This window comes from Meles meles, chromosome 17 (assembly GCF_922984935.1).
Source record: "Meles meles chromosome 17, mMelMel3.1 paternal haplotype, whole genome shotgun sequence".
NCBI lineage: Eukaryota > Metazoa > Chordata > Mammalia > Carnivora > Mustelidae > Meles > Meles meles.
The window spans coordinates 9,074,038-9,100,044 of NC_060082.1; the positions used below are offsets into that span (position 1 = coordinate 9,074,038).

The window sequence follows — 26,007 nt, forward strand, 5'->3', positions numbered from 1 at the left end:
TAAGGAGTTCACAGTAAAATGGAAGAGAAGGTCATCTCAACAAGCCCACAGAGGATGCTAAACCAAATGCCCAAATCATTGCAGTAGCACCAAAGCTGGGTAGAAAGCCCCAGATCATGGTGTTGAATTTGACCATAAGGAACAGGTCATCTTCCTATGAAACTGGGAAATCCGTACAGCCAGGGACTATCTGCTTTGTCTTCCCCACACCCGACATGGTCCTGGCACATGGTAGGGAGTTGGTGTGCCCAAAAGGCTGAAGAAATGAACGTGTGCATCCCTGTCCTCAGCCTGTCCCAAGTTCACGTTGGGTCCTCACCACCACCACCTCCATGCCTTCTAGTGCTCGGGAGATTACTGAGAGCCACAGCTGAGTGCTCCGTATTCAGCAAATCGTCCATACACGTGACAGAGTCAACCACTTAGCAGAAACTGTGCACAGCCCAACCTTCTAGGCACTGTGAAGGGAGACAGAAAACCTAGATCTTTCCTCAAAAATGCACACTCTCATTGAAGAGTGGGGACAAGCACAAAAAATTGGAACACTTACAGTAAATTCCCAGGTTTGTGTCCAGCACAGGCACCTGGTAACCATCTGGGAAATGAAGCAAGTTTCCACTGACTTCTGTGCGGTCTACGTGAATTTTGAACCATACCATCGCCCCAAAGTAACAGCAATTCTCAAAGTAAACCAAAGGTGGGATTTGTTTCTCTCTTCAAGGCCTTTGGGACAGCAGGAATAATCAATAAAACATAAAACACAACAGAGCCTGAGTTACGTTCCTTCTAAATTTACAGCTTTTCAATTCACTAAGCAAATACTTACTGAGCACAGGAGGTGGGGGCAGAGGCTCAGGTCAAGGGCAGTAAGGGAGGCAGAAAGACAAGACAGCCTGCAGCTCCTTGCTTTGAAGTCCAAGTCTTCAGGAATTTTTAAAAAATTGTATGAAGGATGCAAACACACGTGGGATGGGAGACTTCTCTCTCTCTTCCTCTCCCCCACTTTTTACACAGGACCAAGACAAGACATCTAGAACTTGTACCCCGTATTTAGCTTTGTTTTGGTGTCACACTGTGGTTCTCAGCCCTAGATGTACACCTGGGAGCTTTAGAGGGAAAAAAATAAAAAGAAAAGCAGATGCCAGGGCTCCACACCCAGAAATTCTGAGTCAATGGCTCTGAGGGTCATTGGCACCGCTGTTCCTCTAGGTTTACCAGGAAATGCTAATATGAAGTCAGAGCTAAGATTCACCAGTTTGGCAGGAAAAACATCTATCACTTTGTTGTCCCACGGAGCGGAACTGACTCCCAGTCTGCCCTTAACAGCCACCAGGACTTTAAAGAAGTTACTTATCGGGGCACCTGGGTGGCTCAGTGGGTTAAGCCGCTGCCTTCGGCTCAGGTCATGATCTCAGGGTCCTGGGATCGAGTCCCGCATCGGGCTCTCTGCTCAGCAGGGAGCCTGCTTCCCTCTCTCTCTCTCTCTGCCTGCCTCTCTGCCTTGTTGTGATCTCTCTCTGTCAAAGAAATAAATAAAATCTAAAAAAAAAAAAAAAAAAAGAAGTTACTTATCTTCATCCATCCCAGTTTCTTTATCTGGAAAATGAGCCCAGTAAGACCAAGTCTAGAGTCGCTGGGAGGATTCCATGATGTAACGCCGGAAAATCCACATCACAGCGCCCGGCACCCAGGAGGGGTTCTGTGAATTCCGGCTCTTACCATTCCAATAAGATTCGGTTCATTGAGATGAGACTTTTGAGTGTTTTTTACCAGCCAACATTCTACTCTGTGCTAGGAATTCTGCAGTAAATGAGCCCACATCCACCAGAGGGGTTAAATGATTCCATTCCTTGGGGCGGAGGTAGGGGTGGGAAAACTAATGTTGTCATGGTACTCTCTAGGTTATCATTACTTCAGATGTGGGACATAGTTAGACGTTTACTGCTTTTTAAGAAACAGGTTGAGGGGTTTTCTGTTGGTATAGATTCTAGGTGACAACGTTTCTGGAGCACAACAGTGAAACAGCTGTCACCCCTTAGATCCACCCACGGAATGTCAACATTCTAGGTCCGATGATCCCAGAGAAAGAACCCTCTGGCTGACCAAGGCTCTGTCCGCAAAGCCTCAGGTGGACCAGAAAGGATATGGGAATAAGGAGGAGGCCACCACCACCTGAGGCTCAAGAGGCCGTCATTCGCCTTCCTCTCCCACTGCGCTGACCTGTGGGACCAGCCTCGCCCCCTGCAGCCTCCAGAGGCCAGAGATAGCAAGGACTGTTAATGCTACTGTTAGCCCTACCCTCCACAGAAGGCTTGCTTGGCGCTCACAACAACCCTGTGAGGTCATTCTTGTTTCCGGATGAGGAAACTGGGCCTTAGAGCAGCTGGTTTATTGGTGTGTTCATTCAGAAATACTACGGGAGGGTGCCTGGGGGGCTCAGTGGGTTAAAGCCTCTGCCTTCAGCTCAGGTCATGATCCCAGAGTCCTGGGATCGAGCCCCATATCGGGCTCTCTGCTCAGCAGGGAGCCTGCTTCCTTCCCCCCTCTCTCTCTCTGCCTGCCTCTGCCTACTTGTGATCTCTGTCAACTAAATAAATAAAATCTTTAAAAAAAAGAAAGAGAGAAATACTACGGGGAGGCAGGAAGGAGGACAGGGGCAGCCCCTGCCTCCAAGGGATGGGCCGCTGCTGAGACTAAGAGTCAGCTGGCATTGCTTAGGGAGGAAAGGCCCCCAACAACTGAGATTAGGGAAGACTTCCTGAAGAAGGCGGCATCTGAGCTAGGACAGCTGCAGCCTTCAAAAGCGGGGAAGACTCACAGGAGGCCAGTGATGGACTGGTGATTGGCCAAAGGCCCTGAGAGCAAAGGCCCCTGAGGGAAGCCGGGGGTGGGGCGGGGGAGGCTCCTGTGGTGTGTGGATGGGTGGGAGGCAAGGCCCGGGGGATGGGCTGTGCCGGAGCCCACGGCTTGCCTGGCTAAGGAGAGTGGATTTAATCTTGAGAAGCAATTAAAAGCAGCCACGGGAGGGTTTGGGCTGAGGACTACTGCTCCTGAAACTCTGCCTCAGGGAAGGAAATGAGGCAGCAGCTCCAGGAAAGCCTGGAGGAGGGAGACACTGAGGCTGTCGTTCTGCCTAGTCGCAGGTTAGGGGCCTGCCCAAGCCGGAGCTGGGACACTGGGCTCCCAGCTCACTCCTCCTTTACCGCAAGACCTGTCAGAGGCCCTGCCCTAGCAGCTTCCTGACCCGCCCCCCCCCCCCACCCCGTGGCGAGGAGCCCACTCTTTCCCAGGTGGGAGCCAGCAGCCCCGCTCCATCCCTTCTCCTTACAGGTCAGGGGCATACTCCCTTCTCCACTGGCCTCTCTGCCCGCTTGGGGTTCATGTGGGCTCCGCGCGAAGGTAGATGGAATGGAAGGCAGCCACCAGGGTGCAAAGCCATTAACCGCCTAGCCCAGAGTCGTCCCCCCCCCCCCCCCGGCCGTCTGTCTGGTTCCATTAGAAGCGGCTGGGCCCAAGCGAGCACTTTCAGAGCAGGGGTTCACCAGGCGGCTGGCCGCTCCCTGAGAACAGGGCAAAAACACACTTGACTGGCCTGGCTTCCATTTGCAGCCTCTCAGCCAGGGACCAAATGCTTCCCGGATGCCCTAGAGCCATCATGGAACATCAGGTCCCGCATTTCTGAGCTCCTCTCAGCCAAAATTATTCCGCCGAATGCAGATACACGGCCGGCGTGCCAGGCCACAGGCAGGCCCTCCTGTTCCAGGGACTGGACTCTGCAGAGTGGGGCTCCTTTAATCCAGTGAGCGTCGTTGTCCTGAGGATAGGGAGCCTGGACTTCCCGACCGGGGAGAGAGGGGCCCTGGGTTCCGGTGGACACCTGCCGCTTCCTCACCGTGTGATCTTGACCAGGTCACTTGACCAGGTCCCTGCTTCAGAGACTCGGTTTCCTCATCTACAGACTCGATCCGTGGCTTTTCCAGCTCAGAGTGTGCGTGTGGCTGGGCAGTGGGCAGGGCGAACAAGAAGGCTTCTAATCTCCTGCCCACGTTCACCCAACCTGCTTGTATCTGACACACACCACAGCCTTCCAAGCATGCTTTCTCTTGGAGAAAAGACTTACGGCTTAACTTCTTTAAATCACTATAGAAGATGATTTTTAAGGTCTGTTCCAGCTCTAACACTTACAATTTTTATTACTTAAGTATTCTCTATAAAAATCTGCAAGGATAGTAATTCGGTTATCGATCACTACCTGGGCGGGAATTATCACCGACAGAACCCAGGTCAGGCAGCTGGATTCAGGTGGGGGCATTCCAAGGACATGCAGGGCTTGCCTCCAAGTCCAGACAACAGGCAGGCACACACACACACACACACACACTCACACACACACACACACACATACACACACAGAGTCAGGAAAATGGGGCCTAGATCCTTTTGTCTGAAAGCCCCATAAATATCTTCCCAATGATATATTTGGTAATTGCTCCCTCCACTTAGATACTCCCCAGAACAGAGACTGAGTCTTATAATTTTTTTTTTTTTTTAAATCTCCAGTGCCTGGTTCAATGAATGCTTATGGTAATGAACTTCTGTCGAACCTCTCAGCAAGAGTACACCAGAACTAACAATCACACGGGGGTAGAGTATAAATCACTGAAGTGCATAATATCACCTCGGTGTAATAATAATCATATTACCACCTTACTGCCTTAGAGTGCTTAAGAAGTGATTTTTCAAATCCAGAGCTCCCTTAATATTCATAACTATCACTGTAGAGTAACCAGGGAAAAGCTTATTACCCCAAAATAGAGAAAAGGGAACTGAGATCCACGTAAGCCTCAGTGGTTTGCAAAAGGTTACACAGTCCCCGCCCCCATAGTACTGGATTCAGTTCTCTTTACTCCTCAAGAATGAAAATCCAACAAGAGCAAAAAAGAGAGAAGCTCCAACAGCAGAAGGACAGAGCAGAGAACGGGAGACACAGTCTGCTGCTCCCACACCACAGCTCCCCCGCTCCCCTCGTCCCGAAGCTGTACTTACCCTAGACCTGGCTCACTGCAGGGGCATGTTTCTGCACGAGTCCCCCTCGGACCTGTCCGGGGCGAGGAAGACAAGATGCACAGAGACCTTCTACCCAGACGGTTCAGAGTCCAGCTCACTGCAGCTAACAGGTACCAGGTGCCCCGTATCGGCCGCTTAACTGGGCAGAATGTTTCTGCTCGGTGGTTCCAGAGCCCGAGCCCACGACACTGCTCAGTGTCCCGGGCTGCTGAGCTTCCCCAGAGCTTGGCAAGCTTAATATAGCTCCCCGAGTGAAACTTGGCCTCGGCCTCTGCACACAGCCCAGTTGGCCAGGACCACAGCTCTCAGCTGACCTTTCAACCCCAATCCCTCTGTACAGACATATGGTCCAGGAATAGCGGCCCTGCCGCTCTCTCGGCTAGGAAGCTGAATTTATTGGTTAGGTTTGGCTCAATCAGACCGGAGCATGGTTGCTAAAAGCAGCCTTGAAGGATGGTGTCTTGCCCACTCCCCACCCACAAGCCCTGTCACTGTCTGTCACCTCACCCTGTCTTATTGCTTCATAGATACATGATTGCCGTTTGAAACTGTCTTGTTCCTTCCTTTGCTGTTCGTCCGGCTTGCCTGCCACAGTGTCACCGCTGTGAAGCAAAGACTTCGGCCACCTTATTCAGCGCTCATCCCCAGAACGCAGGACAGCGGCAAGGACCGCCAGATACACAGCAGGTCTTCCTAAATAGTCGAATGAGTGGACGGGCGCGCCCTGCCAAGAGTTTACTTTCAGCCCAGAACGTCAACGTTTCCTTCTGTCCCCAGCCCACTGGCTAGGACCTGCCTTCGCGGAGTCCACTCGCACGAAAGAAACAAACAATACCTCACATTCTCAAGGGGGCCCACCACCAGCTCTGCTCATGCCAGCAGGCGAGAGTGGCTTAAATACCGAGTGGCCATCCCCGTGGCCGTCTGGTCCCCACTCCTCTGAGCGGTCACACGCTCTCATGGAACAGGCATGTGGGACATTCAGAGCTGCCTTTTTCCCGCTCCCGTCCCTTGTGCCCTCGCGCCTACCGCTGCCCACACACGCTGCCTTGCAACTCGCCTGCTCGATGAGCCACGCCCCCCATGAGGCTCCTCAGGAGCACTAATTCGTCATCTTTTGATCCTTGGCGGCCAGCGGAAGATCTGGGGGTCACGGGCTGAGTCAGCACGCACCACGGCAGCAAGGTGAATGCAGCGTCATGAGCACAGAGTGGGGGTCAGGACCCCTGGGCCGGAACCCCGGCTCTGCTGCCGACTGGCTGTGTGCGGGGGGACCCGTCGCTTGAGCTCACTGGGCTCTGCTACTTCATTCGTGGGATGAGGACAGTGCAGACAGTTAGTGGTTCTCCGCTGGGCTTTCCCCAGCTCCACAAGGGCCAGAACATGGGATGGGGGAGAAATGTGCACTCTGAAGAAGACCCTAGGGTGAAACCATCAGATTACAAATGGGGGCTAAAAGGCCTAGCCACATGTGACCCATTTGCTTGTCAAATCTTGACATTTGAATGGCTTCAGGGGAAGGAGGCAGCTCCCTGGAGACCCCACCAGCGCAGCTGACAGACGTCCGCCCACTCACGCACCTCTGTTGCCTGCCTGGCCCCAGCTCCCGCAACCCCACACGCAGTGACCACCCCCAAGGTCTTCTCCAGATGCTTGGATCCCCCGGTCGATAGATTTCTGAATCCCTTAACGGCTCTAAAGTTCTGTGACTCCACATGGCTTTGCTTCCAGACCCTGCACCCGGGAAGCCTCTCGAAAGGGATGGTCTAAGGGTGGTCTCAGAAGTTCTCCCTGCATTAGGGAGAAATACTGGCATGACGGGATTCCTGGCTCTTCTCCAAAACCATAAATTCCAAGGAAGCCTCAGAACCTACTAATTCCGCGGTTGGGGCAGGACGGTGCCACCCAAAAGTGAGATGCCCGTAAGTAAAAGGGGACACGGTAGACGGGATTATTGCTGCTAATTCTTCACATCCTCTGCACTGTGTCTCCGTGGTACTTCCCGCTGAAACAGGCACCACCTAGTTCCCTGCCCTGCCAGTGCTGGGGGGAGCCACACAGTGCGCTAAGGCCCGTGGGACACTGGTGGCCAGGGCGAGCAGAGGCTTCACTGGCCCCTGCTGATCTGGTTTTCATTTTGCACTCGCGAGACCCCGCGAGAAAAGCACGCCCCACAGCTGTCGCTCCTTTACTCTGGGACCGAGGGGCAGACCTGCACCGAGTCTGCAGGCTCGCCCTGCCCCCACCATCTGAAGCAGGAGCCATCCCAGCCCACGTCAATTTGCAAGTGAGGGAAAAAAAAAAATGTGTGTTTTTATAAACCCATGATAATTTGAAGATTGTTACACAGCATCATCATGGCAAGAGCTGACCACCACAGGAAAGGAAGGTGTACGACCTCGCTGCGACATTGCTGGGAGGAAGCGGCAACCGGCCACCCTGAGGGTCCTCGGTGCAGCAAGGGCACAAAGCCCATGCACACACCTCCTCCCCTCTGTTGCAGCAGAAACACTAGGCATTAGGGGAGGTTTCCTTCCCGAGTTTCCAGTCTTTTCCTCTATCTCAGAGACAACAGGCCGTGTTCTAGATCTGCCCAGCTGCCATACCTGCCCATTCCCCCGCTCAGGGACCAGCTCCTGGGGAGCAGAGACGGCATTCTAATCCTTTCCGCTTCCCTGTCGCCCTCAGCATGTAGTAGAGCCGCAGTCACTTCATTGACTTGATAAACACTCATTATTGAATTGAGAAGAACAGAGAGGGGTCTGTCCCCAGAATGACAAACGGCCCTCAGAAAAGAGGAAATCAGTGCCAGGGCTAAACCATTAAACCACAGGGGTGGCCTCTGGGCCACAGCCTCCTGGCCCACGAGGCATGGTCGACACACTCCGTGAAGGCCCTGCAGGAGACACAACCCGTCAGCAAGCAACCGCGAAGCCCTGCCAGCAGCCAGGGACAACCCGTGCAAGGTCGCCGGGAAGTCCCGTGGTCCCGTGAGAGGACGCGCACCTACCTGGGAGCTGGGTGGGGCGACCAGATTGATTCCTGGAGGCGCAGGCAGTGCACCCGAGGGCGGGCCCATGGCAGACGTGATGACTCGATACGGAGAACCCAGGGCATTGAGGGGGGGCCCCACTGCACTCAGAGTCCGTGGGGCACTCACTGGGGTGTCCGTGTAGCTGGGGTGGCTGTCCATCGGCTTCCCCGTGGACAAGGCCGCCGATGGGCTCATGGACGTGGAGCCGGAGTGGCCGGGGGAGCCTGTAAGGAGAAGAGCAGAGATGAGGGGAGACTGGGGGGGCACAGAGGTGACCCCTTGCGGACAGAGGCCCCCTGCTCGTGTCCCGTAGCTCTCCTCTCCTCCCGACCACACTGCCTATCTCTGACCCCAAGGTGCTGACACCCCCACTGAGCTGCTAGATCAAAAGCACAGGAAGAGCCTGCTCTCCGACAGAACACGCATCCACGTCCTCTGACGCCCGCCTGGAACCCGGACTGGGTCACATCAACACCCAGGGCCACAAGCGGCACAGCCCACGAGCTCCCCGTGCCTAAGGGACTATGGCAGGGGCCAGCCAGACAGGGAAGGGGAGTCGAGTCCAAACCCACATGTGGAGAGGAAGCGAGCAGGAGTCTGGGCTCCTCCGGAACGCACAGTTCCATTCTCCTGGTGCTCGGAGAGCTGGGGTTGGGCTTAGCCTGCAAGGCTGGAGCAGTTCCCTCACTCACGTGCGATGGACATTTTCTGAGACGCAGGGACGATTCCAGGTGCCGGGGCTTTGGAGCTCAAGAGAACACAGTTCCTACTGTCAGGGGTCACATTCCACCATGGCAAGGTGAGGGGTTGGTGCGGGCAGACACTGTTGTCCAACCCTTGGCCGCCTGTATCTTTTGCAACTTTGTGCCCATTAAGGTCCTTGTCCTGCGGGTCTCCACAGCGTGGGGTTTTATCAGCACCCAGGGAAGGAGACTCAGGATGGCCGGGCATGGCTTACTGGCCACCAAAAGCCCAGGAGGGCAAGTGCAGACAGGCCTGACCTCAAGCACAGGGAGTGTGGTCACAAGTCCACAGAACAGGCCTTGGGCACATGATCCTCTGGTCCTATTTCTCCCAGGTAAGTTGACCCCACGTTCCCTTATGGTGAGCCTCAGCTCAAGATGACAGAGATGGAGGGGGCCCCGCTGTTCTCTCAGGAGCGCAGCATGGAACATTCTCTCCAGAAGAGAGAAGCTATAAACCCGTGGATCTGTAGCAGCAAACAGAGACTGGAAAAGCGAAAGGGCTGCCTCCCCTGAATCACAGTATGGCTTCCCCGCGTGGTTCCCTGGACGTTCAAGGGGTACCTCGAGTACCTGGTGCATGCCGGATGCGAGGTGCTGTCCAAACCCTGGGGAGACTTCAGGGGTCACTGAGTGTAGCATTAGGAGCAGCATGTGGGGAGGGATGTGGTCCCTTCAAATACTGGGGAGGGGCACAGGGCATCGGAAGTGTAACTGTGGGGCTATCTTATTACTGAGATAATGATGGACAACGAACATTTAGTTATAGGTGTGCAACATAATGATTCCCTACTTGTACGTATCACAAAATGATCACCACAAATAAGACTAGTTAACATGTATCACCACACACAGAAATCTCCTTTCTTCTGATAAGAACTTTTAAGATCTATTCCCAGCAAATACAAGACAGTGTTGTTAACTATAGTCACCAGGCTGTAATTACATCCCCATGACTTATTTTATGACTACAAGTTTGTGCCTTTTGAGTCCCCTCATATATTTCTTCCACCCCAATCCCTGCCTCTGGCAACCTCCAATTTGTTCTCTGGATCTATGAGCTCAAGGTATTATTATTATTATTTTATTATTTTCCACATAAGTGAGATCACACAGTATTTGCCTTTCCCTGTCTGACATAGTTCACTCAGCACAACCCCCCCAGGCTCATCTGTGTTGTTACAAATGACAAGATTTCACTCTCTCTTAGTGGCAGAATAACATTTCATCTCATATGTATCTGTTTTCCATCCACTGATGGACACTTAGGTGCTTGCATAGCTCAATTATTGCAAATAACACCGCAATGAACATGGGGGTGCATATATGTTTTTGAGTTAGTATTTTCTCTGTGCAACTACTCTTTTTTTTTTTTTTTAAAGATTTATTTATGGGATGCCTGGGTGGCTCAGTGGGTTAAGCATCTGCCTTCAGCTCAGGTCATGATTCTGGGGTCCAGGGATTAAGTCCCACCTCAGGCTCCCTGCTCAACAGGGAGTCTGCTTCTCCTCTCCCTTTGCCCCTCCCCATGTTCATACTGTCTCTCGGTCTCTCTTCCTCTTGCTGATTCTCTCTCTCTCAAGTAAATTTGAGAAGTGGCAGACTCCCTGCAAAGCGTGGAGCCCAATGTGGGGCTTGATCTCATGACCCTGAGACCACGACCTGAGTCAAAATCAAGAGTCGGATTCTTAACCGACTGAGCCATCCAGGCGCCCCGCTCTGTGCAACTACTCTTAAACATAAATATTCCACTGGAAAAATGTCAGCTTGGAGTTTCTCTTGAGCTTCTGCTAACACGGTTAAGGTCTCCCAGTGGAGAGAATATTCACTGCCATGATCAAGGAAACTCTGATCATCCATCATTCTACCTAGGGAGTTTCCATCTATCCGGGACAATGGTCTTATAAACAGACAAATCCCAATCACCTGATCTAAGTAGGACAACTGAAGAGGAACCACACTCTGTGGGTCCACAGAGGAAGTACCCAAGGGGTTCAAACGAACGGCTCAGACCCTTGTCACGTGTCCTGAATAGCATCAGGCAAATTCCATATGTTAACTCATTTCATCCTGACAGTAAGTCTGTGAGGATCATTTTAGCTTTTTACAGATGAGAAAACTTACGCTCAGCCTCACCCCCACACTGCTCCCTGTTCCGGGATGACTCGCTCTCCCCTCCATTTCTACCAAGTTCGGATTCATCCTTCAAGGTCTAAGTCAAGTGTCCCCTCCTGGGGTCTGGTTTGATGCTCTTTTCCGTTTTGTAACAACAGCCTGCCCTTACTCATATCCTAGCATTTATTAAACTGTGTCGCCCGATTTATTTATTTCCCTGTGTTTTCCATTAAACTGGGAGAGGGAGACGAGTGTCCGTTTTGGCTTCCCCACCCCCAGCAGGGTCCCTGGAGCTGGCCGGGTGTTCAATGACAGAGCTTGGATTCCAGCTGTCAACGTGAAGCCCACGCTCTCCCCTGTGTGTGCTGTCAAGGACAGCAAGGATGATCTGGAGAGCCATCACCTCACAAAGTACAAGATGACTCAATTATGAAGGGAGCTCAAACTGAAAGTTTATCTGAAGGAGCGAGAAAAGGGCAGCTTCCAAGAGCTCGAGCCAGAGAAACCAAAAATCTTCCCAGATGGCCACTGATTGGAAAGAACAATTTTAGACTCTTCTGAGGCCCTGGAAGCCTGTGACATTTAAAGAGGCCAATGTATATCTGGAGCCTATTCCTAAGATAACATGTGACAGGTGAGCCGGGAGCCCGCCTGCCCCGATGGGGCGTGCTCTCCCGGCTGGGACGGCAGCCCCGTCGCCCCACAGCCCTGCCACCTGAAGGCAATCGCTGCTCCCTCCTGGCTTCAGCTTTCCAGAGACAAACCAAAGGACCGTCCTACTCTCCTTTTTATTCTGTTTTATGTGGCTCTCAGAGAGCCCGTGCCTTTCACTTCTGTACCCCGAATGCAGGCCCAGAGCTGTGAGACAGACTGGGACGAGGCTTCGCTTCATGCTTTCGTCAACCCCAGGGTTCCCAAGGTCTGAGACCTGTAACACAGTCGTAAGGGACACTGTAGGTAGTATTTTATGTGGCAAACTCTTTGAAAAAATATTAATGTTCTATAATTATTTTTACAGTTTCCTTCTATTTATAGCAAGTGACGAGGCTTCTATTTTTGCGTAAGATTACCTTTCTAAAAATAGCTATTTAAGTTTTCAAAAAGAGAGTAGGGGCGCCTGGGTGGCTCAGTCGCTTAAGCATCTGACTCTTGGTTTCCTCTCAGGTCACGATCTCCGGGTCGTGAGACGGAGCCCTACGTTGGGCCCCGGGCTCAGGGGAAGCCCGCCTGAGATTCTCTCTCTCTCTCTCTCTCTCTCCCTCTCCTTCTGCCCCTCCCTCTGCTCATGCTCTCACTCTCTAAAATAAATAAATCTAAAAAAAAAAAAAAGAGTACAGTGACCTGGGACCCAGTCCAAGCACAAGGGTTCTCCATATGCAGAACACATGGGAATGGTGTGGACAGGGATGTTGTGTAGGAGAAACACTGACCTGCACAAAGAACATAGGAACATGGGCTTTGGGGAACTCACAAGTTGTTCCAGGAAGAAAATAATGTGATGGGAGGCTGACTGCAATGAAAAGTACACTGTTTTTATTAACAATAACAATAATAATAATAATAATGACAATCAGGATATGGCTTGGCTGCTCAGTGAGGAGCCCAGCATGCCTGAGACAGACTGAAACAGGGTTAAAGCTTGGTTTGCAACGGCCTTAAAACGTGCTTTGCTTCTGCTGAGTCAGTGATCCAGAAGAGGTGGGCTACTTTAGAACCACATTCACAAAAATAATAATAAAATCCGACAAGGCAGATGTGTCTTACAGGATTGCAGGTTGGTTCTGTGCCTCTCCCATGACCCAGTGGTGCTTAGACAGGAGCGCTTTGCTTTTAGAAAAGGTGGGGCGCGGTGCCTCTAAGCACAGGCGTGTTTCTCAACAGGAAATGGACCTGGACTGACCGACACACGCCAGAGTGTAGCAGTCCACGGCACTTTCATGGCCTCCGGCCCTCTCTCCCCTTTTTCTCAAGCCACGTGAGAGCCACAGCCAGGACCAAAAGCCACCACACATTTTTCCCGAAACCCCGTTTCTAGTCCAGATCCGAAGTCAAGGTTTCCCCTAATGCTTCCCTGTTGTCCCTTCAGGCCCATCCTCCCTGGTCCCGGCCCCAGCAGTCTTGCTCTCTCCCTGACCCTACCCCCTCCAACCCTCTTTAGCCACCGTCAGTCTGTGTCCACTGCCACATGCCTGGGAAACGCACAAACCCTCCACTCCGCGGAGCTGGCGCCCTTGGCTCAGGCAAGGATTTGTTTAAACAAAAACGAACGCATCTGATGGGAAAGGGCTAGGGGGCTTTCTCAGGAGGTCTTCTCTCAGGGCAACACACTTAAGAAAGGTCTTTCCTATTTCTGAGCCTCATTCTGCCCGGGGTGTCCTAGACCCTCCGGCAGCAGCTCCGTGAACCCAGAGCAGGCTACGGCCCCGCGGCATCTCAGAGCAGCACAGGTCCCAGCCACTGGGCATGGTCTGAGTCCAGACACTTTCCGAGGGGCCCCTGTCGTCCGCAGCTGGACCTTCGGGCTCTTTGGGATTCCAGACTGCAGCCTGAGAGCTGCGTGTCCCCAGCAATCAGAGCTGTCTGGGAACCTGCGGGGCGCCTAAACTCTCCAGATTCCTGAAGTCTGCGTGGGCAGCGGCAGAACATGGGCCTCTGAAGCCACAAAGTCTTCAGCTGGATTCGAGGCTCCGCCTCCTTCCAGTCACATAAACTTGAGCAAGGAACTTGACCCGTCTGAACGCAGTTCCCCATGCAAAGTGGACACACACACACACACACACACACACACACTCACCTCGGCAGACCGCTGAGGGCACCTGAGACCGCGAACCCCGCAGCAGCAGGTGCACTATGCACTATCCTGTAAAAGTTGTGAGGGCTGGACCGTGTGTGACTTGAACGCCGCTGTGGAAGATCACAGAGCCAGGCCCACACTAAATGCTCTACTAAGGACAGTCATGGCCACACACAGTAAATCACCGCTGCTCTGAGCCCAGAGCGCCCCTCTGCCACCCCAGCCACTCCACCTTTCCCCTAGGATCGCCCAGATCGCCCCATAATCCACCCCGGGACAAAGAGGTCCTCCACGTGACCTCCAGTCCGACCGTCTGCTGTCCTCCTGGTTGTCACATACTTTTAATTTCTATCCCTTGTGTTCACGATTCCCATTACGGGACCAGCCCTGAGCATGGAACGTAGCAGATGCTCAAAAGACACTTGACAACGGGATAGGAGCAGTGATGGGATCTTTTTTTTGTTAATTAATGTATATAACTACAGAGAGTTCATCAGTAGAAATCACTTGCATCAGAAATCTCTGTCCCCGCTGTTTATCAACGCGAAAATCTCTGAGTAGCGAATTGCTTGTGTGTGTGCGTGTGTGTGTGTGTGTGGAGGGGGGCCTTGTTGAGAAACAGAATCTCGGGTACTCAGAACTACAGAATTCTTACCAAAGTGAGGAAGTTGCCTAGCAACCTCCTCTTCAGCCAATGAAAGGAAAATGTCAAGCGTGAGTCTTCCTGACTGGCCAGACAAGGGAGCAAATGGCCTGGTGTGTCCAGTCCTTTGACGCCGCGCCAGGGACCTTGCTGGCCTGCTAACACGGCTCTCCTGCACAGCGGAAACGTGTACGGAAGCTTGACACCGGTTAACACCCACCCGCGGGGAAGGGGACGGTAAAGAGGCGCTATCTCTGAGCCAGGACCCTCCATCTGAAGTCGAGGGAGCATGGCACCGCCCAGTCCCACTCAACTCTCTCCCACGGGGCACCAGCGCACACCCAAGCCTGTCTCCTTGTCTCCAGTGGGGGGACGTGGTGCGTGAGCCCCAGAATCATAGAGCAGTCTGACACCTGGCTTGTTCTTCCTTTTAAAAGAAAAAAAAAATACTTTTTTTTATTATTTATTATTTGAGAGAGACACAGAGAGCATGGGGCGGGGTGGGGACAGAGGCAGAGGGAGAGCATCATCTGCAGACTCGCCGCTGAATAAGGAGCCTTCTCTCAGGACCCTGCGATCCATCGTGACCTGAGCCGAAACCCAGAGCCAGTCGTTTCACCGACTCAGCCACCCAGGTGCCCCATGGCTTGCTCTTCCTAGTGTAAGGGAAACTTATCATCCCCCAGCCCCCCCACCCCCGCCCCGTGGCTGCTTGGCTCCTAACACAGGCAGGCGGCAGAGGTAGGCAGAGGCCCGCCACAGGACTTTAACTGACACCCATCGGCACCTCCTTCCATGACTAACAACCACAAAAGATAACATTCATTGAGCAATTGCCAGGAGCCACACCAGGTTCTCCACGCTTTATATACATTGACATACTTCATACCTACAAGCCCCATTAAGGTTGGTTTGCTTCTCTCTACTGTACAAATGCAAAAGCTGGGGCACGGTGAAATTAAAGACATCAGCCAAGGGAACAGGACTAGTAAATTATACACGTGGCATCTGAATGGGGGAAGGCAGCAGATCTGGGCTTTTAGCCCCATCCCCACCATGAGCCGCCCTCCTCTGGGACTCCTCTCAGCAGCTCTCCCTGCCTTCCCCAATCTAACCTGCCACCCTACTCTGGTCTTTGACCCTGGCACATTGTTTAAAGATTTTTTTTTTAATTTGATTTTATTTTCAGTGTTCCAAGATTGTTACACGTATTGCATGGAGCACTGGGTGTGGTGCATTAACAAAGATTTTATCTTTGTTTATGACAAACAAAGTCATCTCTACACCCAACATAGGGCACAAACTCACTCCTGATCCCGAGATCAGGAGTCTCCTGCTCTAGGGACTGAGCCAGTCAGATGCCCCTGTCCCTGGCACTTTCTGACTAAGACACTCTCCTCCCAGACTCTGGCCCCGCCCACTTCCAAGGTGGCTGAGGCTCCTTTCACAGGAGTCCTATCTCTGCCTGACCTTTCCTTCTCCCTTCTCCAGTGCAAGGGGCACTCGGATGCCAGGGGTTTGCTAGTCCACGTTTCTTATATTTGAGTCACTGTCGGCGTGTTCAAAAGCACCACCTGCACGTAAGCCTGGGAGCTTCACAGCCACCGGGACACTGACAGGAGGGTGTCTCGGAGGCACAGAGCTCTACAGCTTAACAGGGGCCAACTCCAAGGTGGGGGGTCCCCAACTCCCAGGCAGTGAGGAGCAGAAGCAGAAGCCACATTTCTTGATAAGAAGACTTCTTTGCTCTCGAAGCATTTTCTGGCTTTCTCAATGGGGGAAATAAAGCAAAGTGACAGAAGCCAAGAGTGTGGGGGAGAAGGGGCTCAGCACCCAGGGCCCCTCAGCAGCAAGGGAGAACGCAAAGATCAGCAGCTCACAGGTTCCCCGCCCCAGCCAGCCTCTCGGAGTCTCCCAGGGCAGCTCTGGCTTCCAGCAGGTCCCTTTAAAGGAGGGCTTGGGGCTGTTGGGGGATGGGGTTGCTTCTCCCGGTGCTTGGGGGAGGGGGAGAGCACAGTGGCATCCCTTCTTCCTTCCCCCTCCCTGCCCCTCCCTGCTCCCATCCTGCCAGCCCCTTCCACCCCACCTCTCCGAAAATCTGCCATGATGGGGGTAGTGAAAAGCAGGCAAAGATTGATAATCAGCCTCATTATCACCAGCATTATATATAATTATAGCAAAACCTTACTCATTTCGATCAATTGAGAGAAAAAATCAGTCTAAATTCTTGACAAGTTGGCAGATTACTTTTAAATTACAATTTTATTACTTCTAAGTAACACACGTGAAGAGTTTGTATTTCCAGTACCGCAAGCTAATGGTTATTAAGCGGAGATTTTATAAAATCTGCTTTAAAAGACTTCTTTGTAATTAACACCCGGTTAATATGCTAATGATGCTCCTACCAGGCTTTTTAAATTGCTTCAAAACAGATGTAACTTAAATGCGGCAACACTTCTATGGTCTTATTTGCTCCACGAACTTTTTTTTTTGTCATTTTTTTTGGCAAAGGAGCGAATACAAACTAGTTCATACCATGACCAAATTTAATCACCTTTCCAAATCAGTTAGGTCATAAATTCGTAAGGCCGTATTGCTTAGGGTTAGAAACCAGGCTTTCAGGGCTTGTAGAATTACCGTGTTTTAGAGAAAAGAAAATAATCCCAGAGAGTTTGCAGAACTTGCTGAAGGCTACACGATCAGGACAAAAACACTGGGTCTTCTGGCTCCCAGGTTCAAGGTCATTCCATGTTCTACATACCATCTCTCACTCACAAAGCTCTTCATAACGATACACTGTTTATTTCTGTGTCTGTTATTGGTTCAATCAGTCAAAAAAAATATTTGTTGAGTGCCTACGATGTACCAGACCCCAAGCTAGGCACTAGGGAGAGAGCAGTCCCTCCTGGGAGCCGGTGTCTAGTTCATGGAAGCTTGAACCTGACTCAGAGCAGTTGGTAGGGCAGAAATAAACCCCATTAGCTAGACTTAGAAAAACAGGTTCAGAATGATAAAGTGACCTTTGTAAGTGCTTGTTGTGAGCTATTATAGACCTAGAATCTGAGTTGAGTCTAGCACAGTTTCTGGTAACCTTTCTGCATGTAATTAATGACATCTTGCTTGCACACCACCTTTCCTACCCAGGACCAAATTATCAACCTTGATGGTACAGGTTGATATTATGCTGTGTCTAACTCATACGGGAGAGGGAGGCCAGGATCCTGGAGCAGGGGCTCCTTTAACAAGTCTTCTAAAGACTGCAATCATCTTAAAATACAGTAAACAACACCCCTAGTGCACATTAACATTAGGCAATGCACACAGGATCATTTGTTCCCAGGATCTAAATGCGTAAATTCCTGGGACCCATTTGCTTAACCTCAGTCCCAAGAAACATTTCTGGAAATAAGTCATCTCCAAATGTTATACGGAGGCAGACTACAGAGCGTGTAACTAGTTTATCATTCCTTCAGGACAGGGAATGGGTCTGCCTTCTTGGAGCTCTGCATAACCCTTGCACAAGCCAGATACTTAGCCAATGTGTGCCTAACCGGCATTCCCAGCACAGTCTAGAATATTCTCTCCCTGCTGATGATCTCTAACCTTTGCTCTGCTCCTCTCATCACTGAGGCTGAGAAGTCACAGGTACCATGACCCCCCAAATGTCTAAGAGACTGCTTCCCATTGACACTAGTGACCAGCAAAGGAGATGAAGGAGATGGTGAGTTCGCAGACATGAAAGCCAGGTCAACCAGCCTAGAAGAAACATCCCAACATATGTGTTAGGCTCCTTCTGGGCCGCTCCTCTGACTCCTAGTATATGCTTTCTGAATTAAAGATCACAAGCTTCTCCATTTTTCAAGTTCAGATGTTGGATTCTGAAATCCCATCAGGAACTTGAGCTTGATTTCGCACCTCGAATCTTCCCGTCTCCCTCCCTATCTCTCAATCACGGTATTTAATAAAGACAGCAGGGGGTTCCAGGTTGTTCATGACTCATCAAAGTCACTGGCCCTGGGCCAACGTCTCCTGAAGATTGGAGGGGTTGAAGGTCCCAGGTCCCAGCTCTCTTTCTGCCAGATCTCAGGAGGCTTGCCCTGGAATGATTCGTGAAAACAGAACTTTCTGTAACACGCGCCAAATCCACGTCTCCCTTTGCTTTGTCAGGACCGCCTGGAGTGCCGTCTGATGCTTTAAGAACAGGCACACCTGCCCTAAGAAAACTCTACGCACAAAATTCTAGCTGACTTTAGAACTATAGTTTCCAAATGTTCTGAAATGGCAAGGGGGGATCTTTTACCGTGTGTTTACGATCGTCTCGGCTTTATTTATTAAACCCCTGCACTGTGGAAAGTTAACACTGACCCTGTGGGGTGGGTAGAACTGAGTTATTTCCCCAAAGGGTCGGGGGAGGGCTCTCAGAGGCTTCCCCACCCTCCCTCCCTCTGCCCCTCCGGCCACCCCAGGGAACCCAGTCTGAAGACCACAAGCAGCTGCAGGTCCAGGGCAAGTCCAGGGGCAAGCTTCCCACGTGTCCTCGCCTGTAACTAAGGGGTCACCCCCCACCCCGACCCGCAGGCCCCTCAATCTAGCTTTAAAGACTCAGCCCTGCGGTGGCGGGGAAGCCCGGAAGAGGCTGTTTGTTTAGAGGCAGGGATGGGAACCACTGCAGACCTGAGAGCACTCAGCCTTCTCCAGAACGACCCCCTCGGGCTTCGCAAACAGACAGGAGCACTGAATCTCCCTGTACCTTAGCTTTTGCTACTTCAGTTACGGCTCCTCGCACTTTAGGACGGGATTCGGATACAAGCAGTTGCAACAGGAGACCCTAGAGCCAACAAGACTCAAAGGTTTACTCTCCGGCTCTTCACAAAGTTTGCCGAGCCCCACTCTAGGATATGAGGTTGCGCTCCGTGTATTAGAACAAAGCGGGGTCCATCTGGAGACTTTTTTGATTTTTGTTTTCTTAGCACCTCCCAGTGCCCAGTGCCCTGCCCCCATGCCCTCTCACTTCAGTCACTGGCTGCAATCACACAGGTCCAAAAAACGCGTTATGATCTGAGCGCAGAGATTGTTAGTTGCTGTTATTACACATAATTCACCCATTTGTGGCAGATCTGGGACCCCATCCCCCCGCACCCCACCTCCTCTCCACCCTAACCCCCCAGCAAACAGCAGGTGCAGCGTACGGCTCGCACCTGCCTGGATTTGGATCCTGGGTCTGCCCCTTACCAGCTGGGCGATCTTGAGCAGTTTGCTAAAGCTCCCCGTGACTGTAGTCATCTAGTCTAACAGTGATATTGTCATCACTCCCCGTGATAACAGGCCTTCCCTCCAGGAGCCCTAGAGAATATTAAATGAGATGGTGTTTGCAAGACGGAGGAGAGAGATTTGCAATGCGGAGGAGGGCTTGGCACACAGTAGGTGCATAATACCCATTAGCTACCATTTCACTCTTGTGACTGCTAAGCCAGGACCTAGACTAATCCCATGAGAGCCCCCCACACCCAGGCATTCTAGAAAATAAATTTTTCTAGTCCCTGGGCCTCTGAGTCTTCCACTTTCCAATAAGAGAAAAATCACAGCTTCCTCTGGGAGCCCCTGGCATCCCAGCCACCCAACTCTGGTGGCGAAGTTCTCCGCAGATACAGAAGCGACATAATGAGGGGAAGGAAGAGGTGGAGAATTTAGATTAGTCTTTGCACAATTTCTTCCCCCAGTTCCTATTCAGCTCTCTGTCTCCTGGTAAGATTGTAAACGTTTCAGAAAACAGTTTACACTAAATATGTTCCTTCCTAAATTTCATAAACAGTTACGCCTTCCTACATAAACCCTAACCACTTACGTCCACGGTAGGTCCCAATTAGCCACCCACACATTTGCGGAGGGGAAAAGTATGTTCTGACGCAGGCATCCGTGTATACACACACATTTACACACACACACACACACACATCCGGCTCCCACACCCACGCACACCCTCACAGCGCCCACCAGACATACACACAGACACGTGGGGACACGTACCTCCGACCCACCCCTGCTCTAAGGTGACTCTCAGGGGGAAGCAGAGTGTTCCGCACAAATGTCACGGCCAGCTGGGCAGGACTCTTGCAAATCCGCGGGCCTCCAGGGGCAGCTCCAGGCAGGGCCGCAGAGTCCCTTGTGGCTGAGTGACTGCAAAGCTCCTCTGTGTTTTATTCCTCAGTGACCAGGCCACAGGTCTGCGGCCACAGAGCAGGGCCACGGCAGGATCAGGGCTCCTCAGCCCAGCAAGGCCTGTGCTGCTTCCCGTGGCTTCCTGGCCCGTCCCCAAGCAAGTGTGTTGGTCCACAGACGCCCTGAGCGGCAGCTCAGCTGACCAGGGATACTGGAGCCCGACGGCCTGGGTTCAAATCCCGGCCAGTGCCACTTTCCCGCCCCGAGACCTTCCACACGTTACCACGCTGTGCAGTGCCTCCGCTTCCTCGCCTCTAAAAGCAGCGGGATCCCCGTGGTGACTCCTCGGAGGGTGGTCAGGAGCCTTCAGGGTCAAGGGCTCACGAGGGGAGCGGGCCCTGCATAAGGGGGTTGCAGCGCACTTGTTCCCTGAAACGCGAGCCCCCACTCCCGATCCTGCTCTTCCCCGGAGGATTACCGCACAATTGGATGGAGGAATTACAGGCTTTGTTTTGCCATCTTCTTAGAGGCAGCAACTGTCTCCTCCAGGCAAACAAATCTCTTACTGAGCAGCTGGCAAAGCCAGGACTTGGCGGAGAAGGAGGAAAGGGTTCTCTGCTCGTCACAAGGCAGGGCGGGGTGCTGGGCACCAGGGCATGTCGGCGAGACCACTGCAACCCAGGTAGTCACCGCAGCTCCACCGAAGGAACCCGTCCCTCTTCACCGATGGGATGATGAGCTCACATCTGGGAAGCACAGCCCCAGACACGATCCCCGGGGTGGGGGGGGATTTCCCACGGGTGACTTTGTGTCCCTAGAGCTCCTCACAGGGGATCCCAGGAGTCCCCTGAGGCTCCATTTGCTGCTGTATAAAAAGGCAAGGAGGGCAGGCACGAAATCACTGCATATACGTGTTTCCCCTCTCTGTGCCGACGCTGCAGGTGACAACCACCCCAGTCCTCAGGTTTTCTCTGCCTCGGGGGTGTGCCAAGTTCTCAGACAGACCTCCATGCAGCTAGGGGGGCAGGGGGGAATGTCCTCTGGCTCGGTGTTTTAGCTCTGAGCCGGTGCTCGCAAACAAAATGGAAAACATCAACAGAACTAAACAAAATAATTGTTCTCCTCCCTCAGGAACAAGGAAAAGTCGCATCAGAGGGAGACATTTAAACAACCTAGCGGCCCTTTTCCCTCTGGCTCCCCGTGTTACATCAACGTATTTTCTTCTGTGGCTGCCCTGCTGTGTCTCCTTGTCTCGGAAACCTCATTACACCAACTACCAGAGCCCCCACAATCGTGAGACTCCAAACCAGCAAAAGTGTGTGCGTCTTCGTGGACCTCATTTTATTTCCCAAGATTCCTAACTCATTATTCTCCAGTAATGTTTGATTGTTAGGTTAATCTGCATGTTCAGTGCTTGAACAAAATGGAAGAGATGAAAATATTAACTTTACCACGTACCAAACACACGGACAGCACCGAAGTGGCTGCTTCTCTGCATGTTCGCACGTTTCAGTCTCAAAACATTACCTGAGGATGGGATTATCAGCTCCATTTTAGTGACGAAGCACTGAGGCTCAGAGAGGGGCAATTCCTTGCCTAAGGCCACACAGCTGGTATGTGAACCCGAATCCAGTTCTCTCTCTCTCTCCCTTTCATGCTCGTTTCACTAGATCCGATTAAAGGAGTACTATTATAAGTTCGAGTCAGGGGTTTTCTGGAAGGTTCTCTCCCATTCAAGCCCATGTAGCCTTAGACTGGCCCCTGCCTTGTTGAGGCCTCCATTTCCACTCCAAAAATGAGAGGTCTAAGATGCTCTTCGAGGTCCCTGAGCAGACTAACATTTCGAGATTCCAGCAGGCGGCCCCGGTTGAATTTGGCGCTAGACCTTCTTTATCCAACCTTGCTCTTAGCTCTCTCCTTAGATCTTTCCACCCTCAACCCTGTTTCACTGCCACTGGCTCAGAGGGTCTCCACGACATGCATGAAGCCACAGCCTCCCAGACCTTGGGGGACCTAAGAACCTTGAGGATAAGCACATCCCTCCGGCCTCAGACATCTAAACTCAGAGGGAAAAGGAAAAAGTGTCTTGACTGTGAATGGGACCAAGACAGGAGCTGAGAAGGCTTTTCACACCCAGGACCCAACTATAAACGAGATCGGATGTCCCGGTCACAGCCTTGGCCACCACTCTCACTGGGTCATAGCATGAGACGCCCCAATGACTTCAACATCCCCTCTTCCAGGAACATATCCGTGGCCCCCCACCTCTTGAGTCCCAGCAACAGCTCCTGCACCCCAAAGCACACAGAGCCGGAAATATGACAGTGTGCCTCTGCGATAAGCCTGCTCTGCGCAAGTGGCAGAGACCGTGTCTCATTCACATCTGTCTTCCCAGAACCTAATACCACGCTTGGCTCACAAACTCCCCAAGGCACCCTGAATGAAAGAGCAAGTACCCTAGCCCAACACCACCCTGGCAGGGACCATGGCCACCTTGCAACGTCCCTCTACGCCTCACAGAGGGCTCTGCACGGCCAAGGAGGCAAGCTGTACCCCCCCGCCCCAGCCCTGGGATGAATTGCCTATCTGTCCACACACGAGGTCGGGAGAGCAGGGACTTTTCAGTTCTCAAGACCTAACAAGAATTTCTGCTTTGTCCTGTCTGCCAGCATCCGCAGGGCAAAAGCTCCTCTTTGGCTCCCAAGAGCACAAGCTTCGTGCCACCAGCTGACAAGTGACAGGCCAGTTGGTCAGCTGTTGGTTCCATTTATTCAAAGCTGGACGGCTGAACTGCTTCTGCCACTGAATCGAGGGAGCCTCGAGTCCCACGGAAGGCGGCCCCTGAAAAGTGAGCAGGGGCTGCCCTCCCCGGCTTGGGGACTTCAGCCTGCCAGTCCCCGGAGCTCAGACTCCCGCACCCAGATCCGACCCTCCACCCTCAGAACAGAACTGCCAGCAGGGACCCTGGCAGTGGAAAGCAGCAGGGAGGGGGCGCGAGGCTATTAGCAAATCAAAAGGGAAGACAACAGAGGAAGGAAAACAGGGTGGCAAATTCAAGTGCTCCGTTTTCTTTTAAAAAATCCAATTGTAGGGAGATCTGCGTTTCAATAAAACAAGCATGCCCTTGTTAGTAAGTATGGCAGGGGCTCTTAATAGAGAGGCCTTTTCCATCACATTTTTCTCATTACAAGTTGGATAATAGGTACGCCCCAGTGATACCCTCTGACTTCCACGGTGCCCACCCGCACAAACACACTGGGTTCTGACGACGCTCTCGCTGCGTCTGGGTCTCCGATCCACTCCGGGGCAGGTGGGCTGGAACGCTCCGTGGGGCATCTGCACGCCCTCTCTTCGCTCGCTCATGCTGCTGTGCACGGATCCTCGCCTCCGACCGTCCCCTCTCCCTCCCTCTCTCGTGCACGCACAGACACACGACCGGTGCAGACGAACATCCCTGCCCTCCTCCTAATTCACTAGCCGCCGCGTGCCGGCATTTCGCGGTCCCCCTCCGGCCCCTCCAGACAGGTCCCCACCCCCCACCCCCGACCCCGGCGCAGCCCCGGCGCCGGACTCACCGCCGAAGCCTGCGGGAAACTTCATGAAGTGAGAATAATTCCCGTACATGTTTACTCTTCAGTTCATGTTCCTCTCCCGAGCGTCTGCCGAAGAGCGCGGCCTCCCGGGCTCCCGAGCGCCGCCGGGGCTGCCTTCAACTCGGGCTAACGGGAGCGCTCATCGCTTCCTCGCAGCCCGGGCAGCTCGGGCTGGGCCGGCCCTCCGGGATTAGTCTGGAATCTGCCCCTCGCTCGGAGCGGCCACATAGCGCGTCCGGGCGGCGCGGCAGCTGGTGCCTGTCAGTTACCACGCACGGCGCCGCCGCGCCCCGCCGCGCACGGGCTCCTGTTGCTTTGATTCACTCGGGGCTGGGCCCCCGCGTGCGCTCCGCCGGCTCCGCGCCTCCCCGGGGGCGCTGCCGGCGGCGGAAGCCCACGGCGCTGCGTGACCGCCCCCCCGGAGGTCGGGAGCCGGGGAGGGGCGGCGGGGGCAGGAGCCGGGAAGACGCTGGCGGGGGGGGGGGGGGCGCTGCTCCTTGATTGGCACCACGGACATCGATGGGGTGCGGGGCAAATGCGTTTTCGCACTCGGGCTCCTGTCCGTCCTCTGCACTGGGCGTTCGAGCTGTGGCAGGGGGGCAGCGGGGAGGGCCTAGAGAGAACAGAGCCCCTGCCCGGGCACAGATCGGAGAAGGGTGAGACTCGGGCCCCAGCTGTGGAACACTAAGCAGCAGCCTCCCTCAGGTGTGCGGTGGGCCTCTCCTGCTCTGGGGCCGGAGGCGTTTGCGCTCCAACAGGAGAAGCCTGACAGGTGCAGCCCCGGGGCATTCACCGGGAAGACTCGAGAGCAGGGAGCACGGGCTCCAGGTGGCGGTGGAGGGATGCACTCGCCTGACACACCGCGGTCAGCACCACTGAGTCCTCCCTGAGCCAGAGACTCTCTTGGCTGGAACCAGCTACAAATCAGAGTCCAGGTATCCCTTCGATGTGCGGATCTGTTATCCAGTTTTCCTGACAACTCACTGCTGGGCCTATCCTTGGACACCTCCAGCCATGGGAGGCTCACGACTATTCCATTCCGTTTCCAGAGAGCTCTTGCCATAAGAAAGTTTTTTAATCGAACTGACGTCTACCTCCTTTCTGTAGCTTCTGCCAACAAGCTCTAGGGTCACGTAAGAGGAGCCTGCAGGGTTCTGCGAATTCACAGAAAAATCTCCAGTGCCCGCAATCTACTTCTTGAGGCGCCCTGGCCTCATTCAACTAGCCCATGTACCACCAAGTATTCGAGTCCATTGACAACCTGTTTTTTTTCTAGAAATATGCTTCAGTTTCTCGAGACCCTCAGGGAGGGGAAGGGAGTTGGCCAGACCTGAATACAGTATTTCAGCTATGACCCCGATCTCCTCCACCTGGTGTCTGGGTCGGCAGGGCAACGCAGGTGCCCTCAGCAGACACACCACGGTCATGGGTTGAGTTGAGAGGCTGGGACGGGATGAGAGTTTTGCCCTTGATGTGGCATGGCACGCGGAGGGAGGCAAGGCAACTCAAGGCCCATAGGAAAAAAATATCAAGATTCAAGTGCTAAGAGAACCCAGCACAAAAACTAAGAATAAAGGCCCAGAGACGGGAACAGAGCCCAGATGATGCGGGAAGACGGGGCCCAGATGGGGATCAGAGCCAGTCGGTCAGGAAGGAGGAAGAAAGAGCAGACTATCATTGGGAAGGCCTGGTGTGCCCGGTGCTTCCTTGGTTGGGGGATGGCCTCAGAGGCTCCGTTGAGAACTGGCATTAGATGTGGACCGTGCAGAATATGGGGGACTGTTTGCCTCCCTGCATTTGGGTTCACTCATCGCCCCAAATCTACTGGGGTTCCTGTCTCTTCCATACAGTGCATGTTA

At 53.0% G+C, this 26,007-nt stretch overlaps 1 protein-coding gene across 6 annotated transcripts in view; it reads right to left on the bottom strand.

Annotated features, from left to right (window-relative positions):
• The window catches only part of RXRG (retinoid X receptor gamma), a 116,353-nt gene that overhangs the window by 18,118 nt on the left and 72,228 nt on the right, over window positions 1-26,007 (bottom strand). For 3 of the 6 annotated variants that reach the window (XM_045983631.1, XM_045983634.1, XM_045983630.1), the window contains exon 2: window positions 8,078-8,325. In XM_045983631.1, coding sequence (XP_045839587.1) covers window positions 8,078-8,325 — 248 coding nt within the window. Of the gene's footprint in view, window positions 1-5,046; window positions 5,099-5,574; window positions 5,674-8,077; window positions 8,326-24,130; window positions 24,531-26,007 lie in introns of those variants that run through there. The other 3 variants (XM_045983633.1, XM_045983632.1, XM_045983635.1) reach the window with 3 other exon arrangements.